The sequence below is a fragment of the Elgaria multicarinata genome, chromosome 9 (genome assembly GCF_023053635.1).
Source record: "Elgaria multicarinata webbii isolate HBS135686 ecotype San Diego chromosome 9, rElgMul1.1.pri, whole genome shotgun sequence".
Taxonomy (NCBI): Eukaryota; Metazoa; Chordata; class Lepidosauria; order Squamata; family Anguidae; genus Elgaria; species Elgaria multicarinata.
This window is the reverse complement of record NC_086179.1, coordinates 20074406-20098927: the sequence shown is the minus strand read 5'-3', so window position 1 is coordinate 20098927 and position 24522 is coordinate 20074406. Positions and strand designations below refer to the sequence as shown.

The 24522-nt window shown below is 41.5% G+C and overlaps 1 protein-coding gene across 3 annotated transcripts in view; it reads left to right on the top strand.

Annotated features, from left to right (window-relative positions):
* The window catches only part of CACNA1C (calcium voltage-gated channel subunit alpha1 C), a 609442-nt gene that overhangs the window by 57078 nt on the left and 527842 nt on the right, over window positions 1–24522 (top strand). The window contains exon 1 of one of the 3 annotated variants that reach the window (XM_063134893.1): window positions 6682–7025. The exons of the other annotated variants lie outside the window; for them this stretch is intronic. Within the exon in view, the coding sequence (XP_062990963.1) occupies window positions 6977–7025 (49 nt within the window). The 5' untranslated portion in view covers window positions 6682–6976. Of the gene's footprint in view, window positions 1–6681; window positions 7026–24522 lie in introns of those variants that run through there. 3 annotated transcript variants of the gene reach the window in all.

Below are 24522 nucleotides of genomic sequence, written 5' to 3'. Positions count from 1 at the left end.
ATTTGGCAGATATCAGAGAAACTGAAGTCCCTCATAACTACGACATTGCACCTCCTTGAAACATTGGCAATTTGCTTTTCAAAAGTTCATCCTCTTCTTCTCCTTGATTGGGTGGTCGGTAGGAGACTCTGACTGCCATGTTCTTTTTATTCTTTGTCCCATTTATTTTAATCCAGATGTTCTTGATGGGGCTACTAGGCTCATCCTCCTGTATTTCTGTGCAGGGATAAGTATTTTAACATATAGTGTGACTCTGCCTTCCTTTTTATTTCTTCTGTTCTTTTTGAACAAGTTATACCCTTCAATTGCTGTATTACATTCATGGGAGTCATCCCACCAAGTTTCAGTTATACCTATCAAGTCGTATTTGCCTTCATGTATTAAGAGTTCAATTTCATTCTATTTGTTTCCCATAAGAAGCACCATGCTGGATCAGACCAAATGGTCCATCTAGTCCAGCACTCTGTTCACACAGTGGTCAACCAGGGACCAACAAAGCAGGGCATGGTGCAACAGCACCCTCCTACCCATGTTCCCCAGCAACTGGTGCACATGGGATTACTGCCTCAAATACTGGAGATAGCACACAACCATCAGGGCTAGTAGCCATTGATATCTGCCATATTCTGGGCATTAGAATATAGACATCGAAGACCATGTGCTTTATAGTCCGGCTTCCTTCCTACATTATTGTGAAGACTATTAATGGGTGCTATTAGAGCTGTTCTCTGTTATGGTGCATAAACCTTTGTCCATTGTTGCCTCCAAGTTTACATCTTCCTCCCCCGTAGGATTCTGTTTAAAGCCCTCCTGATGAAGTTCTTCATGCTGTGGCCCAACACATTTTTCCCAGTCCTTGTGAGGTGCAACCCATCACTTGCCAGCGGTCCATCTTCCAAGAAGTGTAGCCCATGGTCTCATAATCTGAATCTCTCACGTTGACACCACCTTCATAGTCAGTAGTTCATCCTGAGTATTTTTCTTTCCCTTTCGATTCCTCCTCTAAGTACTGGAAGGATGGATGAGAAAACTATCTGGGCCCCAAAGTTCTTGAATTTCCTTCCCAAAGCTACAAAGTCTGACATGATTTTTTCATAGCAACACTTGGCAGTATAATTTGTTCCCACATGGATGAGAAGAATGCGATATGTGTCAGTGGGTTTTATGAGCACTGGCAACCCTTCAGTCACATCTCTAATCAGTCCTCCAGGGAGACAACACACCAGGCGAGGCCATGGGTTGTCACGACATACTTGGGTTTCAATCCCACATAGCAGGGAGCCTCCCACAACAACTACTCTTCTCTTCTTCTTCTTGTAGGCCTTGGTATCATTGCTTCTGCTTGACTGACTTTCTGCTGTTTGCTCGCTTGTTTGTGTTTCATTATCGTGGGCCTTAGCTAGACCTAAGGTTTATCCCAGGATCGTCCCGGGGTCATCCCTGTTCACATAAATGACACACAGGATATCCCAGGAGCAGGCAGGCATGATCCCAGGATAAACCTTAGGTCTAGCTAAGGCCTTAGTCCCTGAAAGTGTGGTTTACCTCCTATACCTGATATTGCATTTTTGCTATATGGGCACATTTATTAGGTTTATATTGGTGATTTTATTTATAGCATTATTTATTTATTTATTTATTTATTTATTTATTTTTGTACACCTAGAAAAAGGTATTTATCAGGCATTTAATAAATTCAGTAAATAATCTCTCCCCCCCCTCTATATAAACATATTTGCAACAAACCAGTGGGAAGAGTAGGCTGACAGGGAGTGTATTCTACAAGCCCCTTCCCCGCCTGCCTCCCTGGTTTGTGCTGAAGCCACAACTTCCAGTCCTACACCACATTGACCTGGTTTGCACACAACAACAACCCATCGGTTAAGCAGGATAGAGAAAGCACGCTGCCTCCTATGCAACTGCCACTGCTTTTACTCCACCAACCCATGATCAGCTCCTTTGTAAGTTGTTGAGTGTGATGACTGAAACCAGACTGATGGGTTGTTGAGGGGTTAAATATACTACCCAGCTTAACCTATGGTTTGTTCTTGGGTTAACTGATGGATTGTTTAGCACCTAAAGAACCTGTGGGTTCAGGTTCAGACATCACGCTCAACAACCTATAAAGGAGCCAATTGTAGGCTGTTGAATAAAAGCAGAAGTGGAGCGTGTGCTGCAGGCAGAATTCCCATTTGTCCATGACAGTCATTGGTTCATTTAACCAATGGGCTGTCATTATGTGCGAACAAACTCATTGTCTTTACAATATTTGAATAGATTCAACTACTCCATCATAGTGAACATGACAAAGCAGTGTCAAAAACAGCAATTGCAATTGCACAGGTGTACATAATAATACTATTCCATAGAGTACAATATGGGATAACATCCAACTCCACGCACCTATTTCTATTATCAAGATTGGACATCGAATAACAATTAGCACCGTACAAATGAGGCTATAAGAGTGAAGGCCAATGTGAATAATTTCTTATGATTTCTGGTGGGGTTTCTTTTTTCTTTTTTGTTACTACATTATAAATGCACATTTGGCTCAACTTTGTAACTATTATAGTAGGTTACTGACAAGAAATGCTGAATCAGGCAATTTAATTTTATAATAAAAATGTCTTTGGGCTAAAGTAATTAGTGCCTACTTTAAAAAAATGCTTCCTGTGCTGTTTTTCTACCAAGTCTTATTTTCAGTAATTGGACCAAATTGTGTCCCATGGTGGGAATTTGGCAGGCAAGGAAGCATGAGGACAGGAGAGAGAGATTTGTAGGTGGTAGGGACAGCTTGTGTGTATGTGTCTATGTGTATGGGATTTGGCAGATAACAGTGCTATGGTGGCAGGTAGATGACATTTGACTAGTGCTGTCCATAAATTTGCTGGTTCTTGAGCACGTAGCCCCACTAGATATCAAAAGAGCTTTGTAGATGCCCTAAAAGGTAGCTAACTCCAGTGTAGTAATGATCAGTATTCTCTTATATGCTTCTTGAGTGAGCATATCTACGCAATGGACAGCTTTCTCGGTGAATCATACTTGGAATTCTCTGTTGACTCATCCTTTAAGACAAATGGAATTATACCAGCCCAAGAAGATGAAGAATTGTGTGTGCACAGAGAGAAAGTGAAACAAAAAAACAAGTTCCTATTATTACATTTTGTTTGTAATAAAGCTGACAGTCCGGAGGAGATAGTTTCTTTGAAGAGAGAGGTGTATTTTGGAGAGAAAGATCAGCATAATTCATCTTAAAGTTCTTACTGCCATTAACACAAAGCTCCATCCGATGAGCGTTTTATTGCACGCTCGTTACTGGGCACTCATAGAGTTTGCTCAGGTCCCTCACATGATGTCATCTGGCTCCTGTGTGCCTTCTGCTCCTTCTGGCCTTCCTTGCACAACAAAAAACCCTCTCCCGCTTCTGTCCCACAATACTTCCCCTTTCTTTACACCAGGAAGAAAGAGGAACTAAACAATGACCACATGCCCATTCAGTGGCCATTTTTATCCTGCTGCTTCTCTAGTCCATGTGTGAACAGAAATAATTGGAGTGAGATAAACTAACACACACACAGGGGTTTGAGCTAACAAACTTGGTAGACTAACAGCATCAGGTAGTGCTGGACTGTCTGTCTCTGGAGATCTAGTGCGTCATCAGAAGAGTGTTTTATCACACGTTCATTATTGGGCCCTCATGATTTTTCGTGGGTCTTTTGATGATGACGCCCACCTCTTGCACATCTCCCACCCCTTCTGCTCATTTTCCTGCCCCCAAAATAGACCCAGAAAATCCGACTTTCTTGGCTGTAGCGAAACGTCAAGATTACATCATCCTCATATGAGAAGGAGGTCTGCTTTCATCCCCATGGAAAACACTGAAGGAAGATAGTCTAACAATTAGCTCCCATAGAGAGACATCACTTGAATATCCTAGGCTATTAACACTTCTTTGTCAAGCCCAAGACGCTGACCAGCTATTGCCTGGTTTAAGGCAACAGATAATGACAGTCTAGTCACATAAATCTGACCAGAAGCCTATTAACTATATATATTGATTTGAAAATTCTTTGGCTGCAGGTTTTAGATCAGCTGGTAAAACAACTAATGCTTTAGGGCACAATTCTATGCATGTTTAGACATGTTGACTGAGGAATTCTGGGATTTGTAGGGCTTTTTGGGGGTGTGTGTGTCTAACTATGTATAGGATTGCCCCTTTAGTATCTCTTCCCCTCCTCATAAACTATCGAGAACACAATGCCTCTTTCGTTCTCCTCTTTCAAGAGCTACTTCCTGGCCAAACTCTGACATTCAGAAATGCTTTAAGACAATACTGCAGAGAAAATGTTGAGAAAGCATGTGTAATGGGATTAAAAATAACAAGTTGGGCAGAGAACGGGGGTGGGGGGATTTGGACAGTTAACCGTTGCTTTGCTTTTAATTGACCAGTTAATTTCCTATTGATTTTTTTTCCCATTTCCCAACCTGTTGTTGTTGTTGTTGTTTTGTGTCGCCGACTGTTCTGTGGAGTTGCGCCGTTTCACCCACCGCACTTCCCTAAATGGCTGGCGGGAAATGGTCATAGCGAGGGGACGTCGACGGGCAAACTTCGCCCAGCCGAGAGTTCACGTGTTGTTGTCATCATGTCTCCGAAATTCGTAGTTCTCCCGATTGCTGTTGCTTATATTCTCTCCAGCCCCGCATCTCGCAGTGGCCTAGAAAATGCCCCATTATAGCCCACATCCCGATTTGCAACCCCAACGTTAACTCCCCTTTCTTTAGTGCTGCACTAAAGGGTTTAGCCCCTGTCTACACAGTGTCAGCAGTTGCTATTTACAAAGGCGGACGCTTAGAATAAGCGCGCCTGTTTAGAATAAATCACGCCACACGCCTGATGTCTGTGAGTTAATCTGCGGTGTCCGGTTCCCCCGCCAAATAAAAAATATTCCTTAATCAGAACCTTATTCATTATTATGAAGCGAGCCCCATTACTCCTGAGTAAGTGTGCCTAGGAGTGCAGCCACGCAGACCCAATCCTATGCACTTCTACTCGAAAGGAAGGAAGACGGTGTTCAGCGGGACTTAAGTCCGAGTAAACATGGATAGGATCGGGGCCGAATGTGTTCGTCCGCGTTTTGGGAGACGCGTGGAGCTCCCTTGCTGACCCGAAGTGCGTAAACGACAGCAACTCGGATTAGCTTCTCAAATCGGTGCGATTGAGCGGTGGCATTGGGGGACGCGACATACACACATACATACGACGGGAGACACGACCCGCTCTGCATCGCTTGGTTAACATGGAAGCAGCCTTGCCAGAGCCCTAGATAAGGCGCGCCATACGCACTGACTGCTTGCTTCCCTTCCCACTGGGTTGGAAAGAAGCCACCATCGGGAAAGGTGGAGACGCCTAGCAGAGTGGCCCAAACGAGCGATGGATGGGTGGGGTAGGGAGGCATCCCCCCCATCTCCCCTTTTGGCGTGTCTACCGTGGATTTGGAAAATCTCAGCTCAAATAATCCGTTTCAACATCTGTGCCTCCTCTGCTAGTCGTGCGTGCGTGCGTGTGTGTGTATGTGTTCGTGTACATCCAGCCTCTCGCTAGGAATTGATTCAATTCCACACACCAGCAACGTTTTTTATTGTTATTGTTACTTTTTGGTATTGGAGGGGGGAGTCGTCCTTCTTTTTAAAATGCCGCTCTAATAAAACCAGTTTATGGATGCCCGCAAAATTATTTTCGCTCTTCTTTAACATGCAGATCACAGATGAATTTCAGTGGTGGAAAACTGCAGGCTCTCCCCCCTCCCCACTTTTTCTTGTGAGCGAGAACGAGAGAGCGAGTGAGCACAATATTGACAAATCAAACGGAGGGGGGATGTGTTCCCAGGGGAGGGGGCGACCTGCTTTGGGGAAATCTTCCAAAGCTTTTCGACTCCCCTCCCCCATATTTTCGGTACAACACCCCCTCCCCACTTTTCCAGGCAAGCCAGATCCAGCTTGCCTTCTTGACGTCATGTCTGTAGAAAACGTTTCAGCAGCAGCAGCAGCAAAACCCACCACCAGGCGCAGTGAGCAAAAGGGAGGGAGAGAGGGGAGGGGGGAGAGAGAGAAGAAGGCATGTTAGTTAAACTTTCAGATCAAGTCCGCCGGTTCCTAAAAGCGAAGGGAGGGGAGGGGTTTGCTGCTGCTGCTGCTGCTGCTGCCCCAGCTGGAACATCTGGAACTGTTCAGGGTGTCTGTCTGTCTAAGCGAGGAAGGAGGGAGGGAGAGCGAGTATTATGCTGAGGGAGGGGAGGGAGTGAGGGGCTGGGACTAGCGCTCTCTCCCTCTCTCTGCAGAAACAGCTCCCTGCCAACAGAACGCACGGAATTGGCTTTGAAGAAGAGAAGCAGCCGCCTTTGAACATCTCTTCTAGATTGCACCCCCCCTCTTGCTTTCCTCCTCCTGTTGGTGGATCTAAACAAGTCAAGAGAGACATTTGAACCCTCCTGAGATTTCCCTCCCCCATTTCCCACCCTTCTTGGATGCTTATCACTCTCCCTGCTCCATTTTCTCCCACTTCCCTTCCTTTCCTGATCTTCTCCCACCAGTCTCCTCTTTTAAAAATATAAAGATCTAAACGAGCCCCTTCTTTTTGTTGACGGCGTTAGCAGCAGGCAGCCAGCAGCAGCTAGCAGCCAGAGGTGCTGTGCTAAATTCTTTGGCAGGGGCCCGGATGTTCTCTGAGGATGCTTTGCAATTGTACTAAAGGAGGCAGTAGTGGAAAGGTTCAGTTTTTGGGCTTTGATGCAATCATGGGAATCAGGTAATAACCAAGCGGGGGAATTTAATCGCCGCAGCAGCTTCGGTTTCTTCCTTGAACTGCTCACCTCATCTGCTGATTTGTGTTTCGGTTCTTTTTGGATTTGGAGGAATTAAAATCTGAACTCCTGCTTGGGTGTTTTGTTTTTTGGTCCCTCGTCCCTCTACTTAAATGGTCAATGAAAACAAGAGGATGTACATTCCAGAAGAAAACCACCAAGGTAAGGCTGTAGGGAGCATCAGGATGGAGCGAACCTTCTTCCATCCTCTTCTCTCTCTCTCTCTCTCTCTCTCTCTCTCTCCCCACCTCCGCTCCATTTCTTTCCTTCTGAAGGTGCTAGAGAAGCTAACGTGAAGAGCAGGAGGAGACGGGTGGGAGTCTTGCTGCCACCATACAGATAGGACTGCTGATGGTATTAGGAAAGAACTGATGCAGTGATTTTGTTCATACGGGTGGTCGCTCAAAACAAAACAACTAATAAACCCCCAAACCCACCCGCCCTCAGCCTTGTTTTTGGCAGGCAATATTAATCCAGGCAAAGTTGCTTTTGATGGAAGAGAGTGTGAAGCTAATAGGGAGACGTCCACGAGTTTGGAAGAAGGAGGGTTGCTTCGGTGTCTTCATTACTTCTCCCAAAGCAAATTCATCTTCCTTCTACAAATTTCAAGTTCCTTTTGAAGGCATGGACAAGTTTGGGGCCATTTTATCCCTCTCTTCCCCCTCCCCATAATGCATACATGATTTTGCAGCATGTTTAATCAGAAGTAAGTTCCACCAAGTTCAAGGAGGAGTCGATATATGGTGCCGTCTTACATGGGAGAAAGCCCCATTGAACACAATGGGACTTACTTCCGAGTAAATACTATAGACTTGCGCTGTTAGTGGAGGAAACGAAATACTTCGGACAGTTGGAATAACCCCCCACCCCCACCCCCACCGTATGGAAGCAAAGCTCCGTTTTAACTATCGACCCCAGCACTCCAGATTAAAAAGAACTCGGTTTTATGATTGTTCTCAAAACCCTTGCCGAGAGGCAACGTCTGAGACTGCAATCCTATATCCACTGAACTCAATGGAACCTATTTCTGAGTAGCCATGTATAGGATCGCGCTGTTACAGCCTCTTCCTCCCCATGCTAAGCACTGCTACCCGCAAGTCAGAGGACTGTGATCTCCCTCTCATAACCAGAAGTGAGATCTTGAAGGCAAAGAAACATTGGGGTGTTGCTGGAGGTGTGCATATATTGAGATATCCAAAAGGCTGAGATTCTCATTTGGTGCTGCTGCTGCTGGTGGTGTGTGTGTGTGTGTGTGTGTGTGTGTGTGTGTGTGTGTGTGTGTTTAATTTAAAATGGGGAACTCGCAGGTCAGGCCAACCACATATAGATGTAGGTGCTTTTCTGAACAGTACACACACGTACACATTTTTTTTTTTACCTTGAACTCTTCCTATCCCGGCAATCCCCACTAAACAGGTTGCCCTTTGAACCCTGCGCGGTAGTTTCTGCTGCGTGGTTCCAACCCCGCCCCTCTTGCTTGGATGATCGTTTACCGAGGGACCATCATTGCCTTGGCTAAGGGAGAGAAATCTCCAGGCCGCCGCAAGTGTGTCTCTGTGTGTGTATGCGTGTGTGCGTGCGCACGCATCTTCCTGAGAGCCAAGTTCTTTTTCATCCCTACCAACTTTCTCTACTCTTATATTTCGGGGGGTCAGAGGGTAACTGGCTGGTCTTCCCTGAGAAGTCTGCCCCCTACCTTTCCTGTTGCTGCAGCCTGTCATTTCTCTCTCATCTCATCCACTAACATGGAACTTTGAGATTCTTGGTGCTGTATGTCATGGGGTGGGAAGCGAGCAATCTCTCTGTGTGAGGTCATTTGCCCTGGATTACTCAGGTTCAGTTTCTGACACCTCCAATTTTGTTGTGTTTTCAAGAAAAGAAAAGAAAGGATCTGAGGTAGCTGGGCTGGGAAAGACCTCTGCCTGAGAGCTCAGAGAGAATTTTTTCAGTCAGAGTTGACAGCAACCAACTAAATGGACCAATGGTTGAACTCCCTGCGCAAGGAAGGCTCATGTGTTCATTCCATTAGGATGGAAAGGACATGTACTTGACGTGTCTTCCCACATTTAATGGAAGAGGAAATCTAAGTATATATAAGGATGCACTTGATTGTGGCCACCATAAAAACATCAGTTCCAGTGGTCAAAACCTTCCTGTGAGACACAGAACTGAAAAGAAATGGTCGTAACACCCTCAGAAGTACCCTGGAGGAGGGCAAAAGCTGGAGCCGTTTTGCCTGTGGTGCACTGTTCCATTTCTGTCCTCTTAGCCATGTGCATCTGTCAGGCAAGATTGTGTGTGTTTCTCCTTCATTGCTGCCAACGCTACTGATAAGTGGACCAAAGCTCAGCTTCCATAGCAATATGCCAAATACTATGGCAACCTGAATCCAGCTCCCTGCTTACCAGCTGCAGTGATTATATAATATATACGGAGTATCTCGTGTCTCTCTCTCTCTCTCTCTGTGCAGATTAATTTCTTGTTCCTAGGCATAAGAACAACACTTCTAAAGCATGGGGGAAACGTAGAAAGAAAACATCGCTGTTTGCATTAATTGAGTATGTTTTCCTTCACGTGAAGTCGTGGCTAAAGCTGAAAAAGATTACAAAAAGAGACCATCCATAAAAATAAAAAAACATTCTTTGGTGAATTTAACAGACAAACAAACCTCCACCCTCACTTGCCATGCATTGTCCCATTTTAAGCAATATCTTCCTTTGTCGCAACTTTGCTACTGTAGGTTTTGTAGGGATTGTTCTTAGGTTTTCAAAACCTAGACATACTGGTTTGTGATGATGGTGATGAAGAGCAGAAGTTAAAACAAACTAATCCTGGGATATATTGGTGTAATTAGAAGGAAAGTGTTGAAAAGAAAGGATTAGAAAGATTAGAGGGAGAATCCAGATGCCATTAGAAAAGTCTGATTGGAGAGAACTACAGTACCTCTCAGGTTATATTTTCCACCAGTTTTTTGAGGGAGAAGTTATTCCTTAGATTGTCCATGAAAAGTTGTGTAATAACTTTGCATTAGAAGCAGAGTAGGCCTCACCACTCTTTTGTTTCTCTTCTCAGCCTCATATGTTCTGTCAGTCAATTTATGTGACTTTCTGTACTGGGATTTGGGGAGCCAAAATGCCACATCATAGAAACTACATCATATAAAGAGAAGTGTTTGTTGTGATCCATCTATACTACTTGTTTTCTTAATAACCAATATATACATTTAAATTGTTCTTCAGTAGCATATACAGTAGATGTGTGTGTGTATATATATAATTGTGAAAACTGCTTTTCATCCACTGGATTTAGCTGTGTTCAATACAATTTCCATGACTTGTTCTATTGCATAGAACAAAAAGCTAAGAGAAGCATCCCAATAATAAATAGCATTTTCTTCAAAATCAATAATTCATGTTTACTATTGAGCCTATATGGATTTAATGTGTGTGCAAGCGTGGGGAGGAATGACCCAAGATGCACAAGTAACTCTTTTAAAATTAGTTACAACATATTTAATATACATGTGTGGGTTTCAGAGTCATCTTAGTTGGGCATTTTATTATATTATTATGAACAGTTTGCACTGGTAAAGCTCTATGGAAGTTCACTTGGGGACAGGAGTTTGATTTGCAATCCTCTAAGTGTAACAAGGATGGTCTGCAAGTGAGCCATCCAATTTGGGCTGGAAACCACAATTTCAGAGTGATAGGTATGTGAAGTAACTTGTTGGTCCAAGAAGGAAAGCAACAAAACTTTCCCTTAATTCATGCCCTATTAGAATTATGAAGAGGGACGTGGTGATGCCTAGTGCTGTGTGAGTTCTGCCTCTGCCAAAAGGTGGCGCTACAGGGCTATGGCGTGAAGAAGTTATCAAAGTAATAGAGCATACGTATACCTCAAACTTAAATTGGTTAAGAGTCATGCCCTCATCCCCAGGGAATCCTGGGGAAAGTACTCAGGAAGGGGCTAGGGTTCTCTAATGGAATTCTCAATAGTCTACAGCTCCCAAGAATCCTTGATTATGATAGGGAGCCCACAATAATTGAAGTAGTATGAAGCCACTATAAGTTCATAATGTAGATGTGCCCTAATTGGTAGGAGGGGACACTCAAGGTTTATCACTCTGCCCTTTTCTTTCCAGCTGGAAGATCAGTTTTTCAATATGTAACTAAAAACAGCAAGATATATACCCATTCTAGATTAATAATGATTAATATAAAAAGGCTCCTGCAGCTAGGCCATCTATTCCTTGTAGACAGCATTTTCTAAGTGGCATACTGATTAATGCTAAAACATCCAACCCACTTTCTGTTCACTGTTGGGCATAATTTCAGCAGATTTTTACTGGCTCCTCATGCTATCAAAACTAGGTCTTCTTATGGCCTCTTTCTTCTTCAAATTGTTATTTATCAAGCTTTTCTTTCATATTTCATTATTAACCTTCTTAGCCATGTTACGTAAGGGAATTTAACCAGGATCCTACAGGACTGTGTGAGGGTCAGGTTACTTTCCTCTTTTATGTGAGGTTTACTGAATCAACTGATACATTCTTGACAGAAGATAAGTTAGCTATTCAAGCATGAATTATCTTTATCCTTAACTTCATATGTAAAATTGCTAGTGTTCATATTAAAGGTAATATTTTGTGACTGACTTGTTTTACTCTGTGTCACAACACAAGCTCATTAGAAATAAATCTGTCCATTAATTCACTGCGGCATTTTCTACTTTTAATTTGATGATGCCTGACATTTTTACAACCTAGTCTTAACATATGCTTCATTCCAGCATATAAATGCTTAGGGTGAGGCATACCTACAGCTAGTCATTGTCATGACATCACATAACATGTTATTCATATGCATCAATGCAGGTGTTTAGAACTTGGGGGTGACATGTTAGGCTGAAAATCTCTCATCCTAACGTCTTTTCTTCTTTCTTGCATTGCTGTAACTAAAAATCTTCACAGTGTGATATATTTTAGAAACCGCTTTTGTCCTTACCTCTAAATATTTGCTTGTTTGAAGCTGGTTACCATGTTCTCAAACTAGACAGTGTCTGGGTATCTTATTTTGGGAGAAATACATTTGAAGTGCTATTTTGTGTTTTAAGTTGCAATACGATAAACACTTATTCCTTAGAAATAAGCCCAATTGAATTGAATGGGAGTTACTCCTAAGTAAATATGTGTAGGATTGCATTGCATGTCCAAGCACAACCATATAGGGAGGGCAGCAGCACCTGTATTTCTCAGAAGTAGCCTATATCTCTAGTAATAATGAGGTGTTAAAAATAACCATGACAAATGCTTTTGAAACACACTATTTGGGGGCAATTAATCTTGACTAGACCTAGAACTAGGCCTTTGAACCTTCTTTGCTAATTGAATGGAGGGGTGCAGCTGTAATTTTATAGCTGACTATTACTTAATATTCAGCTCCAAACCATAACAGCATTTGGGTTGGGAGATTAAAAACTGATAGCATGCCTAGGAATCCCAGGAAGAGGGCTCAGGGGGTGGGATGGAAACTGAAGAACACAGAAAGGACAAAAGAGGTTGTGTATGTATTACGTTGATCTTTTGGTGATGGAGGATAACACCAGGAAAGGGTTAATATAGTTCTATCCTCTGCATTTGTAGTTTCAGCAACAGAGCCACTGGCCCAGTTTGCATGTAACAAGAAACCACCATGAGTGGATTTCCTCATGGGGCTTCTTCTTGTGGTAGTGACTGCCATTATGAATATTTGAGCTGCAGCACGGACACATTGTACCTTATTGTTACGTGCAGACTTGGTGATGGTGGGTTGTTGGGCTGTGTTATAGAGTTGTAGGTTGCTTGTCAACCACCCCAACCAACCACACTTGCTGGGTTTGCACATAATAATAAGGCTCGAATATTCAAAATGGTGTCCACAGCCCCTGGGGAAATTAACCCATGGTGGCATGCAAATCAGGTCAGTGTCAGTATCATCATCATTTAGCAGAACATAGTTTAAAGGAAAAAGTTTAGACATGAAAAATCAATGTTGTGGGATGGCAGCAGAAGTAAATGGTAAACCTGTGTCTAAACCAAAAGTGTCCTATGTAAGACAATTTGAAAAGAGAGTTGAAGTGTCAGAGTTCAAGTGAGCAGCAGCTGAATTTCTCTGATCCATCTGAAATCATGGATGTAAAATAACATTTATGCAGGCATAGGCTGACAGCCGTGAACAATCCAAGGGGTATTCAGGGACATTCTGCTGCCCACTAACCTTAAAAGGAATTTTTAAAAGATTGCCAGCTTAGAGATAGAATCTTTATTTAGGTTAGGCAACTGTCTAAGGGTTTCGTCTAATTGGTTCTAGCAGATTTTATCCTTTAGTGGCTATTCCCTTTAAATCCCTTAAGGCCTAATGAAGAGCTCTGTGATGCTAAAAAGCTGCACATAGGCAGACTTCCCAACAAAAGGTGATTACCTTCTGTGTTTTGTCTTTCAAACAGTAAAGGCCCTGGTTGTTTTGTAGAATAACTAATTGAATATTTGCTAACAGTTCAGGAGCAGATACAAGTACTTGTCTTTTAAAGGGAATCCACAGTTCTGTTCACTCCTGATTTTATTCCCCTTCTAGAATATCTGAATTCAGATATTCAGGAAAGACAGTATCTCAAATGTTAGTAGATTATTTATCAGCAGGATAGATCCTATGGATGATCTAGGATCACTTGATCCTGTAGAGTTCCTGAAACTAAGTGGAGATGGACCTCATACCATCGTTGGAAGACCATTGATAATTCCATGTCAGAGTATGCTATAAATATATTAAATACTCAGGGTATGTGGTGTGTGTTCGTGTGTGTAAGATTCACAGAAGAGGTTGTTTAGAGATTGTCTACACCAGAGCATCCCATAAATATAACCCATAATGTCTGTAATACTTGAAACACTTACTTAAAAAACCCTGTATTCTTCTAATCATTTATTTAGGTATAATTCAATTTAATAATTGTGTTGAATCATTTATAGAGTGCATTATGAGTATCCAAAAACCTTCACATACATTATTTGTGCCCATAGGAGGTTCTCTCCCAGGGCAAATAGCAGTTTTGGGGTGCAATTTTTATTAGGAAAACTGTGCAGGGGGGGGATAATTTTTAATTTTTCCCCACACTGTATTTCTAATCTAGATTGGAGGCCCCTACGAGTGCTGTCTTTTAAAAATAAAAGATATGCAAATACAATAATGTATTTAATATAATGTCTAGTTTGAACCTCTTTAATCCTTATAACAACCCAGGAAAGTAAGTCAGTATTCTTATCCCTAGTTTGCAGATGTGAGGGATGGTGCTTGAGGCTGAGAGAAAGTGGCCGGGCAAATCACATTATGGTAATATAAATTTTGTTTGGGAGTAGTAGGGGAGACTCCAAAGTAATATGAAGGCTGTGACTTTCCTGTATCCTCAAATACTACAGATATGGCAATATGAAATTCACCCCTTTCTCCTTCTTGATGAAGGTGGCTAAAAGATACATATTTTTTAAAAAGACTGAGTAAAAAGATTTCAAGTTTGGGACCCGAATATATGGCTGAGAGCAGACGCTGAACACAAGATTCTTTGGTTTTTTTCAGAAAAATCTTTTGACTGAACTCCAGCATTCTATCTTCTGTATTTATTATAGTGGCTCTCATTTACTGGCATTTGTGAAAAGTCTTTCTAAAATAGGAGCTGGAAATTGATGCCCCTGAGCCAAATCTGGCCTCTTCAGGGATGATGCCCAACTCCTAATTGCAAACCCAGAGGCAAAAGAAAGGGATGTAGAGAGGGTGGCAGCTGTAGCAATAGGATTTAATGTCAGGGCATTTCAAAGGAGTGGGAGATCCCCTTGCTAACCAGTACCATTTTCAAAATCCCCCTCACCAAATTCGCTGTTGTCCAAGACTCTCAGAGCAATCCTATGCATATTTATTTAGAAGTGTACAATCCACGTTACTCTCTAGTAAGTGTTCTACAGCATTAAATATGTTCAGAGACAGATTTCTAAACTCTTTAACTCCCGATATACAATGGCCACCTTTGAGTATTTTGAAAAATAAAACATTCAGAAGACTGAACATGACACCACAATTATAAAACAAATGTGGTCTAATAAAGTTATTAAGCCAACATTTCTTCCTGTGGGCATTACAGGGAACACGCTGCCGTCATGTTGCTGATCAAATTTCAGATAGTTTATTCAAGAGAAGAAGAAAAAGAGAGAGGAAAAGATGTCTGTATTTCTCAGAGGGATTTAAAAGGGCATTTAGAAAGCCTGCCTTTAAAAATGTGATGCTTTATTGGTGCACAAGTGATGTTCACTCCTGCAAATTTCATGTCCAATTTTGTCAGACAAAATAAGCTTTTAAGATGTATGAAGTAACTATTGGAGAATTTGTCTCTTCAAGGTAGTCTGGATATATCATACGAAGGCTGTATTCTCTCTCCTTCTTGCATTATTGACCACAATACTAGTTCTGAAATTGTAACCTGTCTTATATTATCTCATTACAAGCACCATAGTGCAATAATTGTAGATAAAGGGGTAGCTCTTTAAAGAGATGGAGTTCATGTGACTTCACATGAGGTTTAATTCAATACCAAGAGAGTCTCTGTGGTACAAGGTTTAAGTGCCTGAGTCGTAAGTGAGCTCCATTGTGGGACCCACTTATAGTTCTGTGGCTGCTATTCATGTGTTCAAATTCCAGACCCATATATGGGTGCAGCTTGAAGCTCATAAATGCGAACCAGAACATAAGAAATTGCTGTTCCAGAGACAGGAGCAGTAAATGGAGGGGAAAGAAAATGTTTCAGGGGTTGACGGGAAGGGGTATAGCTACTGGGAGAAGTGATTGTGTTGTAAATGGGAGGCTGGTGGTGGGAAGTACACACTGAATGTGGAAATCTTCCTTGCCCTTTCTGAGCACTGCGCCATCCCTGCCATTTCTCCCAGCTCTTCATTTTCTCTCTATCTCACATGTCTTCTGCATCTTTATTGATTCTCCCTACTTCTCCCCCTCTGAATCATACTAGTATTCCCCTTGTCAGTTCTCTCATTCTCATTTCCTGTTTTTCCTCATCCCTGCCCTCCTACCTTTCTTTCCTCTGTTCGTATGCGTTTAAATTTCCCCACTTTTTAGTTCTCACTTTTACTTTTGTTTCTTTCCCTACCCTTCTTTTCTTTGCTTCCTGATTATCCTGGTTTTGTTCACACCTTCTTCTTCTTCTTCTTCTTCTTCTTCTTCTTCTTCTTCTTCTTCTTCTTCTTCTTCTTGTTAACTATTGGATTGGAAGTAGAAGTAGTGTGGTGGCTGTTATCTGAAAAGGCCCTAATAATCTGAATGTCTTAGATATTTAAAAGGCCATTTTGAATAAAATGCTTAGTATTTATCTATCACTTTTTCTGGTATGTTATGTTATTTACTCTTGCAACAACCTCTAAGGTAGGCCAGTGTTGTTATCTCTATATTATACAGGGGAGAGTTGAGGCACAGTGGCTTGCTCAAAGCCATTCAGTGAGTTCATAGATGACACAACAGCTCTGTCTGAACAATCTCATTCTATACCACAGTAGCAATCATCTTCTGTTCATTCTATAACTAATTAAGCAGTACCTAATAAGAGCAAAACAGTTTAATAATATAAAATGTGGATAACCCTGACCCTCAAACTGAAAGAAATGGGCATTTCAGAATATTTTTAAGTGGCATGAGTGACCCCAATAATTATTACCTTGTCTAGTCATACTGATATTGATTTTGGACCAAATTAGGCAAATTACAATGGGACTTGGTCAGCAAAGGGCAGAAAATGATTAATGGTAATTAACAAGGTTACATATATGGCAAATCAGTATCACCAAAGAAATTTGATTTAGCTTTTTTAAAAAAATTAGATTACCTCTTTATTAAAGCTAGCTAGGTTTGATGCAATTTGCATAAAAAGTGATCCAGTGATCACTGCGAAGGGCCAGAGGCACTTAGGAGAGGAGTAAAAAATAAGCCAAAGGCAGAACCGCCCTTGCCTTTGGCTTATTTTTTACTCCCCTACGGGGTTTCCTTCTTTTCGCACTTAGGAGAGGTACACACACATCCGCGTTTGTTATAGAAGAGAAAAACTGCTTCGTTATTATACCAACTCCCTAGCACAAGGATTGGGTCTAATAAACCTAACTAAGAGATAGAGAAATTAGCTCTGGCCTACTAAAGAGCAGAAGATGGCACCATGGAAATGGCAAGTCAAGGATTGAGAGGTTATGTGACCAAAGAAGTTTGGATGCTAGTGACAGTGGTGGGCCGTGAGGGTGGAAATCGATAGATTTAAAAGGCAAAGAAAAGAAATAGAACATAAGCTGTTACAATTACCTGACGTCACTTCTTGGTTGGCTGCCAACAGTTAGGGAAATGCTGTGGGCTCAAACTCCAGTTTCTCAGCTTTTAGCTACAAATGTAAAAAAATTAATTTAGCTCAAAACTTTTAGTAGCTACTTCCAAGTGCCATGGGCTCTCTGCTTGACCACCTCCCTTGGACAGAGACAACCATTCCTATGAAGAGGCTGAGCTGAATTTCTGCATATGGAACCTGGCGACTCCATGGGGCCTTTATCCAGGGGGGTAGAGTTTACACTCAGGGTATGCAATGGAAATGGGTATTTCTGGTCAAATGTGGCAACAAGCTAGTTCAGTAGGAAACCTGAGGGAACTCTAGCCCTGGAAACATGGGAAAGTACTAGAATGGAATTGAGAATCATGTTATGAAGGACTCAAGTACAATTATATTAAAAGACAATCAGATCCCAGGTTACTCCTAGAGCTGAGACCCATAAGTGTGTGTTCTGCTTTGGCTGGGTAAGTCTCTATGCGAGGCAAATACAGGGATGAATCCAATAGGCAAGACAGTTGAGCACAATATTTCCAGACGAGTCGGTGGTTTCCAGATGAGAGGTTTGAGACAAATAAACCAAACAAAGGGACTGATCTCATGCAAGATATCAACTGACAATAGAGATCTTGGATTGAATTCTCTGTAAAGGCATGGGTTATAAAGCAGGGATGTTGAACCTTTGTTCTCCATTTGGAGAAGCTCTTAAGGGCAGCATTTCTAATGGTGGGCAGGTCCAAAGACAGAAGGGACAACTCAAAATACCAGCGTATTTTAGCTTAAAGCTCTTACTGCCAGTAACTAAGACTTAGGAGAGGCATTTCAACTTTTTAGAATGGGAAAAAAACTGCACAAAAGTCAGAAAACCATCAACAATCGGTGGTTGGAGAAAGTGGGGTGGATATAGGGGCCGTCTGGGGAATCCCAGCGGACTTAATTGAGACCACAGGAAGGCTAGATTTGGCTCCTATTCCTGAGGTTTTGCACCCCTATTATAAAGAGTTCTTTGCACCAAAATGCGCTCAAGTCAAAATATCTTCAGGAGAACCATAACCACGTCCAGGCTATCTCTGTCCAAGAGGAGTTGCAGATGTTGCACCAGCCACAGAAACTAGTTGGCCTACTGTGACAAAGGTGGATCTATCAGCACTTTGCTCCAGATTGTGAGGTATTCATCACTTACTAATTGCAGACACTTGATGCGACACTTCCATTGTCTCAAATGAATCAGGTTAATTTTTCCTTATCACATTACAGAAGAGCAGAACGTAGCTCCAGCAGAAGACCTACCAACTGCATAACCAACATAAAAGGCCAAGCACTTTCTGGATTGTAAAATTTTAAGGATGAGATAGGCTGGAGGCGAGGAGACTGTGTACACTTGTGAATATGAATATTTATCTCACCTGTATCCCACCCTTTCTCTAAGACATTCAGTGTGGTGTACATGAAGATTGTTCCATTTTATCCTCCTGAGAATCCTGTAAGAGATGTTAGGCTGAGATTTGAGTGACTGACCTAGTTTTAGCCCATGAACAAAGTGGTCTGAGTCTCTCCCGCTGATTCTCTACCCAGTACACCACACTAGCTTTTTGTGATAGCTGATAAAAGAATGTGTTTTACTGATCCAGGAAGGGCAGCTGTAAACTACTAATATTTGTTTAAAATAAATGTGAATATAATTATTTGTTTTATTTACAATTGGAGAGAGACCATAGCTCAGTGGTAGAGCACATGAGAAATCTGAATGAAGAAGAGGTCCTGGGCATCTCCAGTTAAGGGAGCAGTCCTACGCATACTTAGAAAGAAAAAAAGCCGACAATTCCCAGCATTATGCAGCCAGCCAACGGACAATGCATCTGACATGGTATTGGGCAGCCTTCCTATGATTTATTTTTAAAACACAGTGGCCTCACAGATGGCCTAAAAAGTGTTTCTGTTTGGCCTTGCCAGATACTGAACATATCATACAGTGTCTCATTCTGAGATTTCTTTATGTTCATCCAACATACAGTGTAGGTTTTGACTGTCCATTGACCTCAGGCCTTTCAGGTCTATATTCTATAATGTGTTGCAGACACTGCCATTATATTCCGTGTGTGTGTGTGTGTTCAGTAATGATCAATGAATTTGCTTTTGTATAAACAGGAATTTATATTTTTAGAAAAGATCTATAGAGCATGTCCTGTGCATTTGTGTTCGCCCAGTGCAGCAAAGGTCACAGAGAAACTGGTTAAAGAGTATGTTTGTATAGATTTCTTGTGACATTTTTCAAGATTGCACATTACAGCTCCCAAGCTAAAATACAGGACAGGCACAGACAATTTGATGCATAACAATGCTCCTGAAGAATCTTTTCTTACCATTACATTCTCCCACTTTTTTTATTGCCCTCAAATGTGCATGTTAGCAAACTCTCCTCCTCCTCCTTCTCCTCCTTCTCCTCCTCCTCCTGTTATTATTTAAACATACTTTATTTATTTATTATATTTATATTTTCCCAACTGTTGAAGCTCTCTGGGCAGTTCACAACAATTAAAACCATAAAATACCACACAACAGAATCCTCAAGGTAGTTTTCAAGTTAAGATTCTTTATCAATACAATGGGGCTGTCCTGACAACATGATAGCCCATCTCGCACTGTGACACGTGTGGGTGCAACTCCCGCTCAGGTGTTGTGGCTTTGTACAAACCCAATGAGTCTGGGATATGCGAGGGTAAAACAACCTTTGTGTAACCCATGGTCTGTTTTAGGGTTATGTGAAGGTTTTTTAATGTCACATAACTTATGCTCACTGGGTTTACATGACACAACAATCCCCAAGCGGGGGTTGAATATGCAAGATGGCACCTGCAGGTGCCATGGCTTGTCATGGGTTAAATAACCTATGACAAGCCACAGCATGTTGTCCAAACCCAGAACAAGTTAAATAGCACCAATCCCTAGACAGATGCTTGGGGGATCCCACTTCTCACCTCATTTCATTGTGAGAAGTGCCTGTTTACCCACTTAATCCTCAGTTTAGTAACTGGTTGAATAAGGAAGCAGAGAGAGAAAGTAAACAGATAATTCTTACAATGGAAGTAGATAAGAATTGCCCCCTGCCCAATTATCTGTATCCTTTCAGTCTCCCCAATGTTGTAGCCAAGTGCAGTACATCAAAACCTACTCCTGTATGCCAATTTTCAATGTGTCTTGCATCCTAATATGGTACCTTAAATTGACCTAATTTCCAGACAGTACTGAGCTTTAAAAATAAGCCTCTCTCATGCTGATGAGCATACAAAATCGTTAGTTGCCTCTGGGAAAATGTAAAATCAATCAATCATTCATTCACGATCATCTTAGTTGCTAAGGCTGATGAAGAGCTCTGACTTATTTATTGTAGGTGCTTTAATGATATTTGGTCTGAAGTATAGGGGCCATTGGAACTGAACATATTAGCTAACTTTAATTACTGTTGTCAGTGAACAAAAAATTATTGACTTGGTTTCCATAAAGATTTCCATGGGTTTTCTTGATAATGTTCTGGAATTCCAAGGTCATGTATGATTCTACTGTTGACTGCAATTGACTGCCGTTGATTTGGGGGAGGGGCGCTTCAAGCTAGGAGCCTTTAGTAGGTGTGCAAATGAAGAATGCTCTGACACTTCATCAGACCTTCCTGGGTGCTCAATGCAAAGTGAGAATGGTGGCACAATTAATGGGCTATTTAGATGGTGGCCCCATTGCTGGGACTTGGGGTCCTGGTAAAAAGATTTGGCAACTCTTGCAGTATTCAGTTATTGCATGTTCTGACAAATCTCCTTTCAACAAGCAGTACTTCTGATATCAGGGCCTCTAATGTCGCATAGTTGACTACAACTATGCCAGACTCAGAAAGCAGGAAGCTTACATTCAGAGCAGACCACTCAAGAAAATGAACCAAACAACAGACTTTAAATCAAACAATGGACACATATGCATTATATAAAAGAAGTAAGCATCATGTGGGAAATATACAAATATGTTCTGTCAAGGAATTAAACATGGTTGGACAGAAATTGTCAGGCTCAGATTGTGCCCGAGACCTCCCCACCTACACCTCAGGAGATGGCTCTGATCTGGACTGGTTGTTACATTAGAACTTCTCCCTAAGAAGAGATCAAGCAGAACTCTCCAGACTGTTGCTTCTTCTCTTCCTTGGACAAGTGAACAGGGAGGTAAATGTTGGGCTGGTGGTGGTCTCATCTTGCATAGGTGCCAGTCCTGCAGTGGGTTGAGAACTACAAAGGGAATAATTGGAAGTTCTACTTTTTCCTGGCCCTAAGCTATAAATTGCACCATCCTGGTTCTGTTCTGATCAGTGCTAAACAGTATTGTCAGAAAGGAATGGCCAAAGTGGAGCAGTGAAGCATTCTTCATCTGGACCAGACTGGATGTATTGTATGAGAAACATGATCATTCCCACAAACATTTGAAATGCTTATTTTGTCTGCTTATTCCATTGACTTTACTGACACTGGTCTTCTGCCCACTTCCTCTGAGAGAATTCATGCACTTGACTTCTTTGACTGCAAACAGTATCTTGTCCTTAATTGACTCCAATATCCTCTGCCAGGACATGCTCCACAGCATTCTTCAGGATTTGATAATGCACCTTCTATGTGGGAGCTGCTATAAGCGTGTTAGTTGCTATCATGTGGATCCCTGTGAGGCCTTCCAATGTCTCACTATTGTTGTTGTTGAAATATTTCACTAGCTGACCTAATTCCACATGGTAGATAAGAAAACCTGTGTATGTCCCATGATATGTATTGAAAGTACATAGTCTAGCAGCCTCTTCATTTAGGCTGAGTTACCAATATCCATCCATCAGACAGTTGCATCTTTCTATGACTTGGTATTTGTTTCAGATTGTATGCAGGTAAAACCAGCCATCAAGTGAGCTTTATAGTAATGTCCCTTATGGCTCCAGTCAATAATTCTACCATGGTCAAGTAGAATTCACACTTTGACCACCTGGTGAATTGTGTCTATGAAGAGGTAGTGTTCAAGCTTTGGACAAGGAAATTTAGCTATGTTTTCTTGGGTGGGTTGGTTACCCTATGTGCAAGAGGCAACCGAATGTAATTTTCTACATAGTATTTTGAAGGAAAGACAGGTTCTGGATGAATGTATCTTGCTCTTTGTGGGAGTACTGCTTGCTCCTTGAGCCTGATATGCTTCTCTGTGTTATAAGCCTGCACAAACGTGTCACCATGTGACTGAGGCATAAGCTCAATTTGTGCTTGTCTGACTTCAGAGGCATTGCAGATGTCTATTGCCTTTCATAAGCTCTGCCCCAATTCCCTTAGCAATTGCTCCTTTAGTGTTTTATCAGTCGCAATGAACAAAATAGTGTCCTGTAGCATGTAATCTTTAGTGTCCCCAAATTCCCAATTTCTTGCTTTCTTCCTCAACAATTATTAATCATATTTATTTGAGTTTCTGCTAAATTAGGATGAGATAAGAACCAGTATGTCTAAAAAAAACAACCACATTATTTTGAGAGTTACAAGAATTACTCATTGCTGGTATGCATCATGCTTTCTAGGTTCCTCTGTACTTTTGGGCTAGGGTTTTTGTAAATGTCTACATCCAGAATTGCTCCCATCATGTGACAATAAAATGACAACCTTTATATTTTCCTTCTCTCTCTCTCTCTTATGGATAACATAGCTTATTATAGAGAAGACGGAACTGACCACTTGGAAAATCTATTGTGGAAGGGTCTTTAGTACTCCCTTATCCCTCCACCAGTCTAGCTGTTGATTCTTGCTGTATCAAGGTCAGTATCCAACTGAGTCATTCTATTAGCACAAATGATGTTGCGCTAGCAGAAACTAGGTTCTGAACTATATACAAGAGGAAAATCCAACTAAAATAACATTTATGCAGTCCTTGTTATGCAAGCTGTGGTGCAACTAGTTGTGCATTACAGTTGTGCAATCAGTTGCATTACTGGTTTCACATTACACTTGTACAACCCATTGTGCAACAGGTTGCACATTAAGCTTGCATAACATGTTGCGCAACGGAAAGACTCAGCAGAACTCCGCTGGCACCATTTGAGTTTGCAGAATGACACTGCTGGATACTGCCCCAAGATGTATTTTCTGGTTTTAATTGTTCTGAACCACCCTGAGAGCTTCGGCTTTTGTGTGGTATAGAAATGTAATAAAATAAATAAATACGTACATAAGTCACTAAATCAATGGTTTATGGACAGATGACTTATCCCATCAAAAGATATAATAAATAAATAAATAAATGTAATACAATTCCCTTTTTATGGCTACATTTTATCATTTACATTAGTGCTAGCTTAAATTGAAGTTGCTGCTTTTGATCTTTTATTTCATTTCTAATATATATAATCACAGACTGAATGTTTTGCATTGAATTTCCCTTGGCCCATTCCCCTCACTGGCATATCATATGCATATATTATCATAGAAAGCCTAGAGGACATACTAAACAGGAAGTCAGACAAGAACTTCATTGTCTGTCTTAAACGAGAAGAGAACAGCAGCAGGAAATTCCTGACTACGTCTAGATATGACTCAGGGTGCTTCCAGGCAGATGGCTCCTAACACTACCAGTCAAAAGATATTGTGCAGCTATTCCATCTTTCCCTCCTTAACTGATTTGTTTGTGGTAAGAAAAACAAATAAACAGAAGAAGTGGTGAAAAAACACAGGACAGTTACATCTTCTGGACTCCTTGTAATATTCTGTGAATGAGTCAGGGCTATTGCATAACAAAAGACTAGTCTAGAAGCACCTTAAGTCTAGTGCCACATCGTTACTATACTGTAGGATAGCACTATTCTTACTTATGTACTTGCAAACTGAGGCTAACATTTCATGCTTCTGCCAAAGCACACTGCAGTGAGTATAATAAACAGATTTATTGTAGCATAAGCTTTCATGGACTAGAGTCTAGTCCATGAAAGCTTATGGTACAATAAATTTGTTTGTCTTTAAGATTCCAAAAGACTCCTCTTTGTTTTTGCTGTGACTGACTGACTGACTAGCACAGCTATGTCTCTGGAAATAGTTAATTCATATTCTGTCATACATGGAAAATCTAGATTTTGAATGATGAATGGCAAAGGCGAAGCTCCTGCACACCAGAGAGCTAATTTATGCATCATTACATGTGCAGACAGCTGCATATGTGAGCAGGATAGTGTAGGAGGAGTGAATTTGCATGAGATCACAGATCTTTTATCAGTGAA